This window comes from Nicotiana tabacum, chromosome 23, assembly GCF_000715075.1.
Source record: "Nicotiana tabacum cultivar K326 chromosome 23, ASM71507v2, whole genome shotgun sequence".
Classification (NCBI taxonomy): Eukaryota; Viridiplantae; Streptophyta; class Magnoliopsida; order Solanales; family Solanaceae; genus Nicotiana; species Nicotiana tabacum.
This window is the reverse complement of record NC_134102.1, coordinates 138,172,630-138,192,475: the sequence shown is the minus strand read 5'-3', so window position 1 is coordinate 138,192,475 and position 19,846 is coordinate 138,172,630. Positions and strand designations below refer to the sequence as shown.

The window sequence follows — 19,846 nt, the reverse complement described above, 5'->3', positions numbered from 1 at the left end:
CATATGGTTTCAACAAAGTATGCAACTTTACAGTTGCTACGGAACAGACCAAGTCATAAATCCCCAAGAGTGCACGCCCACACGCCCGTCACCTAGCATGTGCGTCACTTCAAAATAGTAGAATGATACGAAATCCGGGGTTTCATACCCTCAGGACTAGATTTACAATCGTTACTTACCTTAAAACGTAAATTTTTTTTACTCTGCTATGTCTTTGCCTCGCAAATCGGCCTCTGAATGCCTCGAATCTAGTCACAAATAATTTATTTCAGTCAATAAAATTTATTGGAAGTAATTCCATAAGAAAATAGCCTGTGGGGCCCACGTCTCGGAACCCGACAAAAGTTACAAAATCCGAAAGCTCATTCAATCACGAGTCTACCCATACCAATTTTACCAAAATCCGACCTCAACTCGACCCTCAAATCTACAAATCTTATTTCCAAATTTCTAAGTTCCAATCTCCGATTTACACCTCAAAATCATATAATCTAGTCAGATTATTCGATGATAATTCAATATTATGGAGTAGAAATGATCACAAGGGACTTACCTCAAGTTTTCCTTGAAAATATATCAAAAATCGCCTCTCCTCAAGCTTCAATTTGTCAAAAATGGCAAATGGGACGAAGTCCCTGTTTTTATAATTCTGCCTAGACAACCTCGGTTCTGCCTCGATCTTGGCCTTCGATCGAGGTCCTTGATCCTGGTCCTCGATCCTAGGCCTTCGATCCTAGCCCTCGATCCTGGTTCTCGATCCTAGGCCTTCAATCATGTCTTCGACCCGGCATTCGACCGTGACCCTCGACCCTGGGCTCGATCATGGCTTCGATCGTGGCCCTCGACCCTGGGCTCGATCTGGGCTCGATTCTGAGAGATTTCTGGGCTCGAATCTGGCGGAAGAAATTTCCAACAGAAGGAAATTGCAGCAGCTGTTGTAGTTCAATTTTTGATCCATTAACCATCCAAAACTCACCCGAGGCCCTTGGAACCTCAACCAAATATACCAACAAGTCCTAAAACATCATACGAACTTAGTTGAATCCTCAAATCACCTCAAACAACGCTAAAACCATGAATTACGCCCCAATTCAAACCTAATGAACTTTGAAATTTTTAATTTTTACAAACAACTCCGGAACCTATCAAATCACGTCCGATTGACCTCAAATTTTGTATACAAGTCCTAAATGACATAACAGAGGTATTCCAATTTTCAGAATCAGATTCCGACCCCGATATCAAAAAGTCAACCCCCCGGTCAAACTTCTCAAAAATAAAACTTTCGGCATTTCAAGCCTAATTCTTCTACGGACTTTCAAATAATATTCCGAACATGCTCATAAGCCCAAAATCACCATACGGAGCTATTGGAATCATCAAAATTCAAATCCGAGGTCGTTTACACATAGGTCCATATCCGGCCCACTTTTCTAACTTAAAATTTTTAATTATGAGACTAAGTGTCTCATTTCACTCCGAGTTCCTTCCGGACTCGAACCAATTAACCCGATATAACATAATATAGCTGAATAACACAAAAAGAAGTAGGAATGGGGAAAATCGGGTTATAACTCTCGAAACGACCGGCCGGGTCGTTACACTTCTTTAGTGCATCCCTCAAAGATTGCACTTAAATTTTATCCCTCGTGTATCACTCTTGTGCACTTGGATTTTAGGCACACATTCTAAAAATCTCACAGCTCAAGTTTTTTTCAGTTTTTGATGAATAAATCATTAGCCTACGTTCTGATACCAAGATGATACGAAACGCGGAAGCAAAAATAACAAAAACACAAATAAAAGGATAGAAAGATAGAATTTAGCAAAGAACTAATTAGGGAATTGAACAGGACACTTGAAATTTATTTCAAATATCCATTCAATTAAAATCCAATTAACCTGTGACTATAGGATAACCCTTAAGGGGAAGAAACCCTATAAAAGCCACTTTAACAAGTTTATAAATCAGCCAAGGAATTCATCCTTACACTCACTCAAGGAATTTAACATTCATTAATGTCAAAATAACATAAGTCTAAAATGAGAGCCATAAGGGCTATTTATACTAGAGAGCTAAGTATTACAAATATAGCCACCAAATGTAATGTAGTTTTTAATTGGCCAAATTGCACATGTAGTCCCCTATTTTTGAAAGTAGCCTCCAATTAGAATCCAAAGCGATGACTATCTAGATTGTTTCAGGTCTGCCGCTTGCTGTGTTCCTCATTGAAATGAGTTTTCATGTCATTTACAATGAGGAATAAGCTTGGGCAAGTCACCAACTCACAGGAAACTCTGAACTTTAGATGCTTAGCCTTGCTGTGGGAACGAAGACCATCAAAACTAAACTCCTTAGTATCGTGGTATGTGCAGTGAATGCAACGGAAAATTCGCTCCTCGGCGGCTGTACACAAGCACATGAAGAAATTTGTAGTTTAGTCTCAACTCTCTATTATATATACAAAAAGGAAAAATGTCAATCATGTTAGTGTTTCAACAGATGATAACGATTGCAAATAGCAAAACCGATCTATATATTTTTTTAATCCCAAATTTTTTTTGCCGGAAAAATTTCATGAATATCATTAGAGTACCATTTTTTCCCACAAAACTACCACTAGAAATTCAAAACCAAAATTATATGTTCAACTAATTACCATCCGGGGAAAGAACACGTAAAGAAAACCCCTGACTTCCGATTATGTATTATGAAGCTATTAGATGTTAGGTCTGCCGCTTGCTGTGTTCCTCGTTGTAATGAGTTTTCATGTCATTTTCTGTGAGGAACATGATCGGGCACGTCACCAAATCACACAACTTTAAACTTCAGATGCTTAACCTTGATTTGGCAACGCACACCAGCAAAAGTGAACTTCTTACGAAAATTAGTTTTCACATTGACCGTCCGTCCCAAGCTGGCTTGCTCTAATTTAAATTTTTTTGTGTTTTTTGCATTTGCTGAATGTTGAAGTCAATGATACTCGTAAGTGCTAATTTATGACCAAGAGTCTTACCTTAAGATCAAGTCTCACCTTTGAGGCTCTTGCTAAATTTCGTAAGTACTATTTTTGTTTTTATGTTTTCTAGCGCCTGCACTAAGAGCCTCGCCTTAGAGGGCATATATAGCCACTATCAGGCTAAGCATGTGAAGAATAACGATGGTGTTCGAGTCACTTGTATGCATATCTACCATTCACAAAAAAATTATGTATTGTTTTAAGAAATATTCAAGATTTTCTTAACGCTAAGTATAATATAAGATATAATTCTATGCATTTTGAATAGCATAAATTTGCTTTGAAGTAAAAGAAATGGCTCGATAAATTTTCTTTTTAAAATTCTCTTTGTCTAGTGATTTCAGATTTTACCACCGAATATAAAGTCATAATTTTGTACATGAATAGTTCAAATCTATTTTGAAGTGAAAAAATTAATAATTTAGTTCATGTGGAGCCTTCAATTTATGGAACTTAAAATAATTACTTTAGTGGCCACGTCTAAAACTTCAACTTTTATGTTCCTTTAGAATATTCATAGGATGTTACACTGCTTGCTTAGAATAATAATGACTGACTTTTACTGCTATGGTTTTTGTTCCTCAAAACCTGGTATTGACAATTTCCCCATGAAACAACTTAAAAATTGTAATTTTTGCCCTTGTTTTTAGTCTAGTTTATCAAAGTATCCAAAGTGACAATTATATTGTTGCTTGGTAAATTCCTCCAAAGTAATAAACCATAAGGTTCTAAGAAGCAGCAACTTTTTTTGGCAATTAAAGAAAGTTTTATTAATTATCAAGTGGCTGTACAAAACCAAGGGTAAATCACCAGTTTAAACACTTCTCAAAACATGTCCTACGTGACTAAAAACCTTCTGTACAAATAACCTATAAAGAACAAACAAATTCAAAAAGTTACTTATTACTCCTAACCCTGTGACACCAACGTTTCTCTTTGTGAGAAAGTATTGTGCAGAGAAGCTTGGCACTAAATAAGCGGTTGAGTCCTATTATGCCCATAACGAAACCTATATATATGATTATCGTTCTTCTAGGAGGTTAAGTAAATGTAAATGTATCATATATTATCGTTGTAGTCTTTAGATGAAGCAATTGGTATAAGAAAAGCATAAGTGCTATGTTCAAATCTCATTACTGCGTATTTAACCAAAAAAAATATGAGGAAATGATCACACAGTTCAACATGCGTGATGCCATCTTGGTTCATTTTGTCTGCAAATTGCTATTGAAGCGCACTCTAAAGGGATCACCGAACTGTATATTTCCAGAAAGGAATATCCATAGTACACGATGAAATAATGGACAATGTCACTCTGTAAATAAATCACCATACAATGAATTTTTCCGACTATAGTCCCTATACTCCAAAAACCCTTTGTACAATCCTCCAGGGCTCGGTGTGTCCGAAACCAAGGTGCTCTCTACCATAGAGCTCTTGGCAGTTGAAGTCAAAAACTTCGAGCTCCTTTGCCCCAGGCACCAAAAGGCAAAAGCAAACTCCGGCAAAGATGATCTGTCTTCCAAAGACAGATCTTCACAATGATTTGTGACATGAATGATCTCCACATTTACTAAAGACAGCAATCTAATCAAGCTGCTGCGCATACAGACCCTGAAAACCCCACAAAGAGAAAACAAGAACAACTCATAATGCTGGGATACATAAAGTACTTAAGGATACATAATGCTGGGATACATAAAGTACTTAAGGATGATAGTTCCTTCACTGAAGCATGCACTTGAAAATCCTAAATACCTATCTCATCACAACGAGCAACCTAGTCGCCAAGTAACAATAGCAATGAAGTAGTAGTTCTTTTTCGAGTTTGTTTCCCGATTCTGCTAAGAAATAATCTTAAGGAGTATTTCTTGGATAAAAGCTAGCAATATCTATACATTTGAACTCGTCAGTCGAGTGCAAAATGACTAAGATGAAAATAAAAAAGTAATTAACCTCAAATCAGTTCCTTTAAATAATGAACTAACCTCAAGTTCAAATTGTTTCTTGCATGCTGAATTGAGATTGAAATAGAAAGGAAAAGAGATAACTTTGAGTGGCCTCACCAACAGTAATATTTTCCCCACCCCTACCAATATAATTTTTTTAAAACCCAAATGCCTACAAATAGAATATCTCAGTCAACAATTCGCTAAAGTTCCTTTTCTAGTACGATATTTGGTCTCTTCTACAGCTCCCTACCAAGTGGATCAATTCTGGAAGGAAAGGAAAAAAAGGGAATTGAGGTAGCATGTACTCCAGCTTCAGACTAAGTTAGTCCAAGCTTTCACATAAGGATAGCATTATCAATATATTGTGAGTTTGCGACCAAGCAATCCCTATGTGAAAACCTTCTTTTTCCTAATAAAAATAATTCTCAGTGTACTCAGAGTCTCAGACCGGTATAGCTTTATCCCCTAAAATTTTATAGAAGAACAATTTATTTATAAATCAATAGCTCTCTATTATTAATTTTAATTAATATGAAAAAGTGATTTTGTATACTTGGATCACAGTTATCCTGTAGAACCTCCTAGAGAATCCACAACTCATATGGAAACAGCTATTCATTTATACTATCAATAACTGCTGCAAAAGGAAGCAATTGCGTTTTCTTTTTCACTGTCCTTGATATCTAGGGGGGAGAGAAAGAGAGAGAGAGAGAGAGACCTGATGACCAGGAAGCGCAGCAGAACTTCCCTTCATCAACGTGCTTCACATCAAGGCCGATGAACCAGGATCCAGCACTCACATCATCATGAGCATATGTGCGAAGTATTGATCTACAAGTGGAGGGAGGCAAAACAGTAAGCATTTTACTATTGCCATCAAAATTGATGGAAGCATCTGGTTTTGTTTTTCTTTTTGAGTGAAGTGAAGGCTCTTGGCACCTCAGCATTTGCCGCTTCAACAAAGCTTGTTGGCAATAGAAACATATTGTTAATCACATTTCTTTTGATTAAGTACATTCTTAATTCCACAAATCTTACCTGTTGATAGAAATGAATTGAGCTAAGGCCTTTGATATCGCAAATATTTCACCGGAAGCGTGCCTGAAGTACCTGTTTGCGAAAGAGTACAAAAAAGATGAAAGAATTAGCATCCAAACAAGTTGCAGAACTCATCAGCATGCAGATCTTGAGGTTTGTCATGACTGATTAAATATCAGCAGAACAGCAGCTTGACCAGAAAAATCATGAGTACATATCTACTTTTCTTCCTTTTACATTTTTTTTTTGGGGGGTTGGGGGGGGGGGGGTTAACTGAAATTCTCTTAGCTCCTCAACCTTGGTTAGGCGTAACCTTGCCTCCTAACCATCAAGCAGGAGCACAGTATTCTAAATGCTTAATATTCATATCCAGGTTTTCTTAATAATGAAACCTGTTCTAAGTGCCATAGATACTTCCAAAGTTGCAGTTTCTACTATTAGGCAGCTTGACTAATGCAGCATACTGGGGATACAGAATTCTACACATCTATCAACCCCGTATCTCTTAGCCTCCTAATGGGACGAATAACATCAAAGTTACATGTACTCCAGAGTTTCATGATAGCAGATGCTCTCATTTCACTCCTCCCCTTTTGCTAGAATTTTCAAATACTATGTAATCAGCATTTCAGACGTCCGAGTTGGGAAGTTTCCTAAATTCTGGGGATACAGAATTCTACACATCTATCAACCCCGTATCTCTTAGCCTCCTAATGGGACGAATAACATCAAAGTTACATGTACTCCAGAGTTTCATGATAGCAGATGCTCTCATTTCACTCCTCCCCTTTTGCTAGAATTTTCAAATACTATGTAATCAGCATTTCAGACGTCCGAGTTGGAATTACTGATAGAGAGACGCAAGTTTGGTTTATGTTCCAAAAAATTAAAATTCCCACTTTCCTAAACTTCCCAATTTGTTTGCAAGCCTTTTATTTATTACCCACACAAAACAGCAAAATTTTCCAGCCAATGCACCTCTTTTTTAGGCTGTAAAATCACTGGATTTCAGCCCTAAAAGAAAGAGATTAATCCCTCTCTATCCTGCTTCATAGATCAAAATAAAAAGTTTTGGAGTTCAGGAAGCAGCAGAAGCCTTAGATTCAAGCCAAATAATGCAATTAAGCAAACCATTTCCCTAGAACCACGATGATAGCAAGAAAATCGAAGAACCAGAATGTCAAGAAAGCCCCTCCTGGTGGCAGTTATACATCTCTAAATAATCTCCATTCACAAATATTGTGTTCAACTTCTCCAACAAATATTAGCATAAGGAAATTAGCCTACTTCAAGGTTGCTAACACAAAGAATAAAGAACGAAGAAAAGGAAGAAGATATCAATCCAATACAGCATGATCAATAGTTTCAATCAAGAGTCACCAGCAACTAGCACCAGACAGAAGAGAGGTATAAATACAACACATGCAGCAGTAAACCTCTATAGTCATATCTAGCACTGCTTGCATCAGCCAGATGATTTACAGTAATAGAAGGAACAACTCACGATTTTCCATCCCCAAATTTCCACCATTCTGGCTCATACCACTTGTTTTCCCTGTGAATAAGAAATAAAATTTAGGTTATGGTTAAATTTTACTCTATTCTCAGATTATTATTTCAGAAATATAGCAATCATCCAATTAACAAGACAAACTCACGGCTGTGAAAAGACTTCGCCAGATTTCATACACCCTATGTAAACACGAGGCTTATCCAAATGGCTGGCAAGTACGGCTCCAACAGCATCTGTGGATAAACTAAAGCTAATAAGCATGAGGCATTTTTTTTAATATATATATATTATGTTAAGAATTCAGCATAGAAGATCATCAGATATGGGCTATGGTATTATGTTTCATTAGCTATCTGTTATTGTATTCTGTAAAGGACATAGCCGATCCAGATTCTATCTCTAGGATGTTACTATCTCAAGGGGCTATCTCCAATCAACTCTGCCTGATGGTTAGAGAGTAGAGACTAAGAAAATCCTAAAAGATTTCTCATTGACATCTAGATACAATCTATTGAATAAATAGACAATGATTTCATATTCATAGTTACTTTATTCTTTCTTTAATCAAAAGAAACCCTAACATAAGGAATTCACAATAGTTGTTGGAATTCTCAAAATCATAATTTAATCGGATTCATTTTGATCCTAGCTTTGGAAAATGAAGCGATATATTGTTTGAACAACCTTGATGCAATATGGCCAATCTACTTTTGCTCACTCTGGGTAATCAATCTAGGCCTGGTTGACCACACACTTGCACCATGCCTTTTAATATTAAGGTAATATGGCACCACTTTGCAACAGCCTTTTTGTACATTTTTGTGACTTCATGTAAAATCCTTATTCACTCTTTGAGAAGCCTACACCTTGACAAGAATGAAAATCTAAAAATCGCCTAGGTACTATTTCATTCTAGTTCTTTATTCCACTTCCAGATTCAAGATGCCAATGCTAACATACATGCCGATGATAACATACATTTGAAAACTCTTTAGTAGATCATATTCCCACACTTAAGTCTAAAGAAATTGATAATTTCAAATCTCCCATAACAGTTTCCTAAAAGGAAGGCAAAATTAAATCATAGATAAGGGAAAAACATGAGCAGAGCACAGACTATAGAAAATAAAACTGAAATGCTAATGTATGTATTGGAGGCTCCTAATACTGCGTACCAATATTAACATAGATATTGTCGTTGACCTTGGCATAAAACTCAGCATCCCAATTCTCAGCAGCATGAACGAAAAATAACTTTGTCTTTTTTGCTTGCTCTTGAGGGGACTCCACATGATCATTCTGCTTAGAAAGAAAATAATGTTAACATATCAAGTCTTGTAGATACATATCCTTCTAGAACTGGAATTTACACAGTAAAGTAAAATGATTTTCAGAACACTGGTAAGGCATATACGTAAAGACATGAAAACAAGCCCGTACGACATGAGTGTGCTAACAACAACATTATCGATATCCCCTGTATTAATTATTATTTATTTCTGTGGTTGAGGAGGGATGCGAATAATCCAGGAAGATTTGATCTACTTTGATAGTTCGAAAAACAACTGTCGGTCAATTTAATTCTCCAAGCTCGTTTCTTTTATGGTTGCAAACTTGCTATTTTTAGTAGATAACAAAACACTAAGCTTGTAAGAAATGATGTGCAAAAGATGCACATACAATAATTATGAAGTCATTGGAACGCCTGCTCTCATCATCAATGGCTCTATCTGAACTGTCTCCGCGACTTGAACTGCATGAGGTGTACAGTCAATTAAGTGCAAAGATTGAAAGAAGCATCTAGTAATCCTTTTTGCAAAGAGCATTATGGTGTATCCTTCATTTAGTTCAAATTTATCGAGGTAGATACCTTCTTCCTATGACGAATCGTATTACTATACCTTTCTCCTCCTCTAATTTTTTAAGAGCAGCACCTGCCAAAAATAGCTTATAAATTTAGTAGAAAGAATGTTAAGTCAGTTAATTCATCATGATAGCGGTTATACTAACAGATACTTGTAATTAAGACAAGACAACGATATTGCTAGGAATTCAACACAGTCCAGTCTAAATGTGTTCAACAGAGCTGAAACATAAGTTCAGCCTCTTAGTGGAGTTGGTTGAATTTTAGCTTCACAAGCCCGACCAAAAGAAACCAAGAAAAAAGGGGAGAGAAAAAGAAAGCCCAACCAGTAGGCATCCATGCTTTGCGGATCGCATCTCTGTTCTTTTTGTTGCCAAAATTTGTTGAGACACCTACAACAGCTAGAAGCTTTTTCTTTGAATCCCTCTCACTGTTATCCAATAGATTCTTCGATACAAAACCTTCCTGACTGGCTTTTCCAAGCTCTGTCTGAAGTGCAGCTAGCCTCTTCTGTTGTTCCCTGGCAAAGAAATCATCAGCCCGTATAGCCCCAGTATAAAACTCCAATACGAGGAGAAACTCTCCCTAAATTGGACAGAAATCTGCTATAATCATCTAACCTGCAGGTTATGATCTTCAATGTATCATCTACTGATATTGCCGAATGGCCCTGCAAAGGAACATAAGTATGTCTATCACCTTGATAAACACTAGTATCTCTGCTAAACTCGTCAGCAGCAATAAAACATCACTTAATTTGAGATCTTGATGCCAAGTTCCCAACATCATTAAACTATCCGAATTTTCCGAATATGATTATGATTATATCAAATTAAGAATGGTATGAGCCCTGGTCTACCCAGCAATGCTTCATATCCAAATTCCTCTGTCTAAGTTTGGACTATATTGCCTAGATTGAGATGCAGCTCTTTGATCCCCACTTGGATCTTTTTTTTTAACTAAACCTTTACTTCCGTATGTCCTAAGCGTATTAAGACAATATAGACCTTATAGTGGTTTCAGTGAACCAAATTTGATTCTTGAATATTCGGCTTCATACCCTGATACTAATTCATCTTCTGCCTCTGGTAAAATTAATTTAATGAAGCAGTTTATGTACGTTTAAAAACACCAACTTGCGCTGTACTTATAGTTATACAAGCAGAGATTGAAGCGCCCTCATGCTCTTCTACTGGCTAATGTCCAACTTAATTTTGGTTTAGTCATTTGTCTGTGGCCGAATTATTCGGGTAAAAAAATCAGCTTTACCTACGAATTAAATATAACAATACTACCACTAGATTGAAAATACCTGTCCCGTTCTCCTATCAAGCTCTTCAATAAGATATACCCTATTCTCAGAGTCCAGCCACAACCTGTCAATTACGCATTTACCAGTTGCCACAATTAATCATCAAAAAAAAACTTAAATATCAGTCATTCAAATAACCAACTGCACCTCAATCTAACTATTTTTACGCTGACTATCACACGTATATATATGCAGACATACTATACATGTGTGTGTGTGTGTGTGTGTGTGTAGAGAGAGAGAGAGAGAGAGAGAGAGAGAGAGAGAGAGAGAGAGGTTACCTGCCGGCGACATAAAGAGCAGCCATGGTAGAGAACATAGAGAGCATTAAAAACGAAATTCGAGATCGGAAACCGGAGGTGGATGATAGACGGTTACTGGACCCCCGGCCGTTCATTTCTTCTACGGCGTGGCCTCCAACGGAGCAATTCTCGTCGGCGGAGGCCGGGGCGACAGCGATCGATATAAGAGTCCGATGAATTTCAACTGATCGGAGCTGATTTATTTGCCGAGGAAATACAGTCCGTCAAACTGTCAGTTTGGGATTTTGAATATTTTATAAATAAAAAAATTGCAACTAATAGTATAATTTTTGGTAGGTACTTAAAGGTTCTATAAAAGTTAGATCTTCAAAATTTGAATGTCTTTCTTGATCATAGCCAAATTAAAATACGATACACTATAATTAACTTAATTGACCAACATTAATAATCTGTATACGGTAGAAATCGAGCCCACCTATTGCATGACGTACCGGGGATGAAACATAATAGATTGAAAATCGACCCTCGATTCCATCGAACCTAGGTACGAGGTTAGAACATGCGCCTTCAAAGACTATCGAGTCAGTAACCCCGGAACTGACTCAGACTCCGAATTAACTCGAGAGAACATCATCGAACCAAAATAACGGAAGGCTGAAATATCTATAACCGGTCGCACATCACGGTGGGAATCTCGGCACGTATCAATGAAGCTGAATAATTAGCAAATCATGAGATTTTTTTACCTTATATAGAGTTGTACCTAAAGTAAAACTCCCCTACTATATAAAGGGGGTCTAATTATTTGTAAAAGACATTGTAACTCGCATCTCAAAGCAATAAACTATCATTTCTAGTTATTATTATCTCATTACTCTGTTCCGACATCGATTGTAGCATTTTCGACCGGAGGGTGATCAACCTTCAAGGCCAGGATTGTTCAACTTGTATGGCTTGCATTTACTTTTCTTATCATTAATTTCAATCTTAATCCGATTTTTTATTTTATATCAAGTTATATCACATATTCTTAAAACCGCGTATAAATTCAATTGTTATCCGATTTTGAGGGTAAACAGTTTGGCGTCCACCGTGGGGCTAAGGATAATAGTGATTATTTGATACAAATCTCCATAACACACACTACTTTACACTTGCTCTTTGAAGTGTCTTTGATTCCAGGCTAAAGTACAAAAATATCAAACTCTCAATCAGCACCTCTGCATGTTGACAACGAGTCTGGTCACCAAGGCGAAAATAATAACATAGCGCCCGGTAACGAGATACCGCATGCTGATCCCGCTGGAATTCCGATCGCAGATTCGATTGACGCTAATTCGCATGTGGCTATCGATGCAAACTTGCCTACCAACCCCAAAAATAGCATACGTTGTGGAGCTCGATCAGCAACTCGAAACACACAAAACGTTGAAGGAGACGGGATAAGCCTATGAATGATCTTCGAAATGTTGCAGGCTCAATAGGTGGCGATAACTCAGTTACAGAATCAAAGTCGTGCGCCAAGCAGGGCTGAGCCCGATCCTCCCCGAGAAGTCACCCTCAGGGATGAACCGATTGTATAAAGGTCAAACGAACATGAATCGAGGGCAAACCCCGAGATTATAAAGATGCTCGAGGAGTTGACAAAACGGATAGAATCAGGGGATAAGAAGATCGAGGCTAACGACAAAAAGGTGGAAACCTACAATTACAGGGTAGACCAGATCCCAGGAGCACCCCCGATATTGAAGGGCCTGGATTCCAGAAAATTCATGCAAAAACCTTTTCCACCGAGCGCGGCTCCGAAGCCGATCCCTAAGAAATTCTGTATGCCCGAAATACCCAAGTATAACGGAATGACTGACCCAAACGAGCATGTAACCTCGTATACATGTGCTATCAAAGGGAACGACCTGAAGGACGATGAGATCGAGTCTGTTCTGTTGAAAAAATTTAGGGAGACCCTGTCGAAAAGAGCAATGATATGGTATCACAATTTACCTCATAATTCTATTGACTCATTTACTATGCTTGCAGATTCTTTTGTAAAGGCGCACGCAGGTGCCATCAAGGTCGAGACTAGGAAATCGGACCTTTTCAAAGTCAAACAGAAGGATAACGAGATGCTCAGAGAGTTTGTGTCCCGGTTTCAAATGGAACGAATGGATCTGTTGTCGGTCGTCGATGATTGGGCTGTTCAAGCTTTCACTCAGGGACTTAATATTCGGATCTCAGTGGCTTCACAGCAGCTGAAGCATAACTTAATAGAATACTCGGTTGTTACATGGGCTGACGTGCATAACAGGTATCAATCAAAAATCAGACTCGAAGATTATCAACTCGGGGCCCTTTCGGGGTCTGTCTATCCCGTCAGAACCCTCGACAGAGTCAAGAGAGATATCGATCGTGGACCGAGGCCAAACAGGGATCGGTATCAACCATATAATAGAGATCGGAGAAGAAGCGAGTCCGGGCGAAACCTCATGAGAAACGAAAGGAGAAATGACCGAGGGCAAAGCAGTAGGGGACTTATGACCAAAAATTGCTTCGACAGGTCCAAAGACGCACCGAGGCTATCGGAATATAACTTCAATGTCGATGTTGGCGCCATTGTATCAGCTATCGGGCGCATCAAAGATACCAAATGGCCTCGACCTCTACAGTCCGATCTAACCCAAAGGGATCCTAACCAGATGTCCAAATATCATGACACTCACAGTCACAAAACGGAAGATAGTCGACAGTTGAGAGGGGAAGTGGCCCGTCTATTCAACAATGGGCACCTTCGGGAGTTCTTGAGCGATCGAGCCAAGAATCATTTCAAGAACAGGGATTCTAACAAACATGCCAAACAAGAAGAACCTCAACACGTCATTAACATGATCATCGGAGGAGTTGATATCCCACAGGGACCGATGTTGAAACGCACCAAAGTATCCATCACTAGGGAGAAATGAACTCTAAACTACACACCGGAGGGAACTTTATCTTTCAATGATGAGGATGCAGAAAGAATCGTGCAGCCCCACAATGACGCACTGGTAATATCTGTACTCATAAATAAAATTTGGGTTAAACGTGTGTTAATTGATCCAGGTAGCTCGGCCAACATCATTCGATTGAGGGTCGTGAAGAAGCTCGGTCTACAAGACCAAATCGTGCCTGCAGTTCGAGTTCTGAATGGATTCAACATGGCATGTGAGACCACTAAGGGCGAAATAGCGTTACTTGTAAACACTGCTGGAACCATCCAGGAGACTAAATTTTATGTGATCGAATGGGATATGAGGTATAACGCTTTATTCGGGAGGCCATAGATCCACAACATAAGGGCGGTGCCCTTGACACTATACCAGGCACTGAAATTCCTGACACCCAACGGCGTCAAAACAATCTACGGAAAATAGCCGGCTGCGAAGGAAATGTTCGCGGTCAAGGAGGTGATACCGGCATCTACAATTTCAACATTGAAGGGCCCAAACCAATTGGTAAAAAATAGGGGCTAAATAGCAATCACTAATACCCTCTTCAGCTGAATCGGATAAACAAAAGGAAGTCGAGGATGATGATTATAGGCTTCCCAGATCTTTTATAGCCCCCGATGATTCCGACGCCACTAAATCGAAGGTCGAGGATCTGGAACAAGTTATATTAAACTTGCCTGATCGAAAGGTATACCTGGGCACGGGGTTAAGCTCCGAGCTTAGGGAAAAACTCATTCAATTTCTTATAACTAACGAAAATTGTTTTGCTTGGTCCCACCTCGATATGACAGGGATCCCGCCGGAGATAACCACTCATAAGATAAGCCTGGACCCGAAATTTTACCCGGTTAAACAAAAGAGGAGACCTCAGTCCGAGATCAAACATGTTTTCATCAAGGATGAGGTATCTAAACTTCTTAAAATAGGGTATATTCGGGAGGTTAAATACCCGGATTGGTTAGCAAACGTAGTGGTAGTCCCTAAAAAAGGGAATAAACTAAGAATGTGTGTAGACTACAAAGATTTGAATAAGGCATGCCCCAAAGACTCTTTTCATTTGCCCAACATCGACCGTGTGATCGACGTCATGGCCAGCCATGAGATCCTCAGTTTTCTCGATGCCTATTCCGGGTACAACCAAATACGGATGGACCCGGGTGATCAGGAAAAAACTTCTTTCATCACTAAATATGGCACATATTGTTATAACGTAATGCCGTTTAGATTAAAAAATGCTGGTGCTACTTACCAACGCCTAGTAAATCAGATGTTCGAGGAACAAATAAGTAAATCAATGAAAGTTTACATTGACGACATGTTAGTTAAGTCCCTGCGAGCAGAGGACCATTTAAAACATTTGCAGGAAACTTTCAGCATACTGAAACAGTACAATATGAAGTTGAACCCAGAAAAATGTGCGTTTGGAGTTGGGTCGGGTAAGTTCCTCAGATTCATGGTATCCAATCGGGAATCGATATCAATCCCGATAAAATCAAAGTTATCGAAGATATCACGGTCGTGGACAACGTAAAGGTCATGCAAAGGTTAACCGGTCGAATAGCTGCCCTGGGGCAATTTATTTCGAGGTCGTCCGACAAGAGTCACCGATTCTTCGCACTATTGAAGAACAACAACAACTTCTCGTGGACCCCGGAGTGCCAACAAGCTTTGGAAGAACTCAAGAGGTATTTATCGAGCCCACACCTAATTCACACACCGAAGACGGATAAACAATTGTACTTGTACTTGGCGGTCTTAGAGATAGCGGTAAGTGGAGTCCTAGTTCGGGAAGAGCAAGGTACACAATTTCCAATTTACTATGTTAGTAGAACATTAGATGAGGCCGAAACTAGGTACCCTCACCTGGAAAAACTGGCGCTCGCTTTGCTAAGTGCCTCTAGGAAGCTAAAACCGTACTTCCAATGTCACCACATATGTGTCGTAACTACTTACCCATTGAGGAACGTTATGCATAAGCCCGGACTCTCGGGCCGATTGGCCAAATAGTCCATAGAAATAAGTGGGTACGATATTGAGTATCGACCTCGGACCGCCATTAAATCTCAAATTTTGGCAGACTTTGTGGCCGACTTTACACTGGCCCTAATACCCGAGGTCTAAAGAGAGTTATTGATTAACTCAGGAACTTCCTTGGGAATCTGGACCCTCTTCACGGACGGCGCCTCAAACACAAAACGGTCTGCAGTTGGCATCGTACTAAAGCCACTAACAGGTAATATAATTAGACAATAAATTAAAACTGTGAAATTGACTAACAACGAGGTCGAATATGAGGCCATGATTCCAGGCCTTGAACTAGCCAAGAGCTTGGGGGCAGAGGTGATCGAAGCCAAGTGCGACTCCCTCCTTGTGGTAAATCAAGTCAATGGAACATTCGAGGTTAGAGAGGAACGAATGCAAAGATACTTGGACAAATTACAGGTGACATTACATCGGTTCAAGAATGGACTTTGTAACACGTACCTCGGGATCACAACAGCGAGGCCGATGCCCTCGTTAACTTGGGGTCACCGGTCGAAGATGATGAGTTCGAATCAGGAGAAGTCATACAACTTATGAGATCGGTGGTGGAAGAAGGCCACGCCGAGATCAACTCGACGAGCCTAGCTTGGGACTGGAGGAATAAGTACATGGAATTTCTCAGGTCCGAAAAACTGCCCTTGGATCCTAAAGAGTCGAGGGCCCTGCGTACAAAGGCGGCCCGATTTAGCATGTCCGAAGACGGAACCTTGTTCAGAAGAACATTTGATGGCCCACTTATAATATGTCTAGGACAGGCCGATACTGAGTATGTTTTGAGGGAAATCCACGAAGGTACCTGTGGAAATCATTCGGGCACTGAATCGCTGGTTTAAAAAATAATCAGAGCCGGTTATTACTGGATCGACATGGAAAAAGACGCAAAGGAGTTTGTTCAAAAATTTGATGAATGCCAAAGACACGCTCCGATGATCCATCAACCCGGGGAGTTGCTCCACTCGGTTTTATCGCCATGGTTGTTCATGAAGTGGGGAATGGACATCGTTGGCCCCCTTCCGTGGGCACTAGGTTATGCTCAATTTATATTGTTTATGACTAATTATATTTCTAAGTGGGTGGAAGCCTATGCATATGAGAAGGTCAGGGAAAAGGAGGTTATCAATTTCATTTGGGATCACATAGTATGCCGATTCGGAATGCCAGCTGAGATCGTATGCGATAATGGAAACAATTCATCGGAAGCAAAGTAACCAAATTCCTCGAAGATCAAAAGGATCCTACCGACACCCTATCACCCTAGTGGGAGTGGACAAGTTGAATCTACTAACAAAACCATACTCTAAAACCTTTAAAAAGAGGTTAACCGACAACAAAGGAAGATGGAAAGAAATATTACCCGAAGTCCTGTAGGCATACCGTACAACCTCGAAGTCTAGTACTGGGGCTACCCCATTTTCTTTGGTTTATGGTGTCAAAGCTTTGATACCGGTCGAGGTCGGGGAAACCAAGTATCAAATTCTGACATGCGACAAAGGAATCGAACAACGAAGATATGAGTGTGAACCTGGAGCTATTAGATGAAAGGCGCGAGGTCGCTCTTGTCCGGTTGGCCGCCCAAAAATAGCGGATCGAAAGATATTATAATCGAAGGGCCAACCTTCGACACTTCAATACCGGGGACTTGGTACTAAGAAAGGTCACGCTAAGCACACGAAACCCGAACAAAGGGAAATTGGGGCCGAATTGGGAAGGACCGTACCAAATTATCGAGATCACCTGAAAAAGATCCTACAAGCTCGGAACAATGAACGACGAGCAACTACCAACAACTAGAATGTATCTCACCTGAAACGATATTACTGCTAAGGTACGACCCCATCCATTTCCTTTTACTTGTATTTCGGACTAACTCCTGCAGGTGATCGACAAGGAAAAGTACGAGATTTTAGGTCTGAAATCACGCGTTGCACTGTTTTTTCCTTGAACCGGTTTTGTCCCAAATGGGTTTTCCGACAAGGTTTTTAATGAGGCAGCAAGTAAATCGTGCTAACTTAGAATCGAAGGCCGGCAGGGAGCAGGTGACAATGATCAAAATAGTATTCGAGGTCTTTCTTCGATCAACCTCGAACACTGGGGGCATATCGACTTTAGCATGGAAAGAGACTTCGGGATTGAAGGGTCTCGATTGATAGGATTCAATGTAAGGGCCAAACGGTCAAATAAATTATGCCCGCATAGACTGCTCGAACCCTGACACAACGCATGTACACATATATTATTATTATGCACAAGAATAAAGAGAAGTCTCTTCCTTGCAAACATCTTGTCTTTTAAAAAGAATTCCTTTACATTTCTTAAGGAATTCCCTACTTCCGATCCCCTAAAGGAAACGAGACCAAGGGCCACCTTAACCTGAGTTAGAATAATCACTCTCTCACTCGGGGACTGCCGTCCGAAAACAAACTCGGCCGGTCCAAGCTATTAGACCTCGGGGATATAAAACCTATTAGGCAACCCCCGAATTTTATAGGCTAAGGCCACCCCCACTCGGGGACTGCCATCTTAGCCAAACCCGAATAACTCGGGATAATGATATTAACATGGGACAACACCTAAACTATAAAGGCTATGACCATATAAACTCGGCTCGGAGACGTCCGAAGCTCGTCATAAAAATAACAAGGCCTTAAAATTTTCTTAACCGGTTTCAAAGGCTATCCTCGACAGATTGTGACTAAAAGTCTAAGTACTTTTGGGAAAGAAAACTTTCGGTCACACCGAACCCCCACGATGCCTTAAAATGAAATAGTTGAAGGCAAGGTTTCTTCGTGTCTCTAAACAAAACAAATTGTTTTATGCCAAGGCATGTAGATCTTTGCAAATAAAAATAAACAAGGCAAAGAGAAAATTTCAAAATTGTTGAAGGGAAAAAGCCTTATATTCATAATCAAAAATTTCTTTTACAAGGGTCGAACTGTCCAATGAAATTTTTTACAAGGGCCAAAAACGGCCTCAAATAAAATACAAAAAAAGCCTAAGTGGCCTAGTCTCCGCCGGGGGCCGCGTCATCACCTTCGGGGTCTCCACCATCTTCGAGCTCGCTCGAATCTTCAGACTCCTCGGAATCCTTCTCCTCGGGGTAAGCTAGCTTCCTGGCTTGGGCTTCGGATACCTTTGCTTTCTCGATCTCAGCCAGCAGGTCAAAACCCTGAGCTCGAACTCCCTCGAGGGCCTCCCTTCAGGATTGACACTTCATATGCTCCACCAAGTTTCTCACTTGGTCCTAAGCCACCTCGGCATCGGCCTTATGCTGGTACACCTGCTCATCAGCCTTGGCCTTAACCACAACAATCTCCGACTTGGCCACATCGAGTTGCTTGGCTAGATTTTCTTGGCCGGAGACTGCCGAGCTCAGTTAAGACTGGAGCTCCTCGATCTTTTTGGCCTGCACCAAGGCCTTTTCTTTTGCAACCCGGAGCTGGACCTCAGTTGAAGCCAGTTTTTCTCGAGCAGTCTCCTTTTCCGAGGCCAGGCGATATATATTTTTCTTCCATTCTTCGGCCTCAGCTTTCACCGTGTCCACTTCCGCCTGAAGCTGCTCGATCTGGTCAAGTCCCTTTTGAACCTGCGGGTTCGTGTCGTTAGCCACTGTGTCTGAATCGTCGTCACTAAGTTCAAATACTCATCTTACCTGCTCGACCGGGTAGGCATGCTCCTTCTGAGCCGCTTCTAACTCGGCTTGGAACTTCTCACAAAGGAACTTGTAGGCATCCCTCTTCTCAGTAAGATCCCGAGTCTCGGCCTCGTGTTGGTTTAACTCTTTCCAATATCGGAGAAAAGTTTTGTGCTGAAGCACTGAGGCCTGCAAACACAAAGAAGAATGTTATGATTGTTCACAA

General features: G+C 40.1%; 1 protein-coding gene across 1 annotated transcript; it reads right to left on the bottom strand.

Annotated features, from left to right (window-relative positions):
- Positions 1 to 4,260: 4,260 nt before the first annotated feature.
- LOC107816262 (hydroxyproline O-galactosyltransferase HPGT1-like) lies at positions 4,261 to 11,274 on the bottom strand. The gene is made up of 12 exons (XM_075246414.1): positions 10,981 to 11,274; positions 10,700 to 10,763; positions 10,008 to 10,057; positions 9,714 to 9,907; positions 9,394 to 9,457; positions 9,204 to 9,276; positions 8,699 to 8,822; positions 7,669 to 7,756; positions 7,515 to 7,565; positions 6,011 to 6,082; positions 5,691 to 5,803; positions 4,261 to 4,634 (listed from the first exon to the last, which is right to left on the bottom strand). The coding sequence occupies exons 1-12, from the start codon at positions 11,094 to 11,096 to the stop codon at positions 4,612 to 4,614; spliced, it is 1,032 nt and encodes a 343-aa protein (XP_075102515.1). The 5' UTR covers positions 11,097 to 11,274; the 3' UTR covers positions 4,261 to 4,611.
- Positions 11,275 to 19,846: the final 8,572 nt, after the last annotated feature.

Excerpts from the sequence above, each read along its gene's own strand:
- LOC107816262 (XM_075246414.1), bottom strand. The coding sequence starts at position 11,096 with ATGAACGGCCGGGGGTCCAGTAACCGTCTATCATCCACCTCCGGTTTC. Across the intron at positions 9,277-9,393 it reads CGATTCGTCATAGGAAGAAG|TTCAAGTCGCGGAGACAGTT; the intron begins GTATCTACCTCG and ends CACCTCATGCAG. Across the intron at positions 6,083-7,514 it reads AAATTTGGGGATGGAAAATC|GTACTTCAGGCACGCTTCCG; the intron begins GTGAGTTGTTCC and ends TTTCGCAAACAG.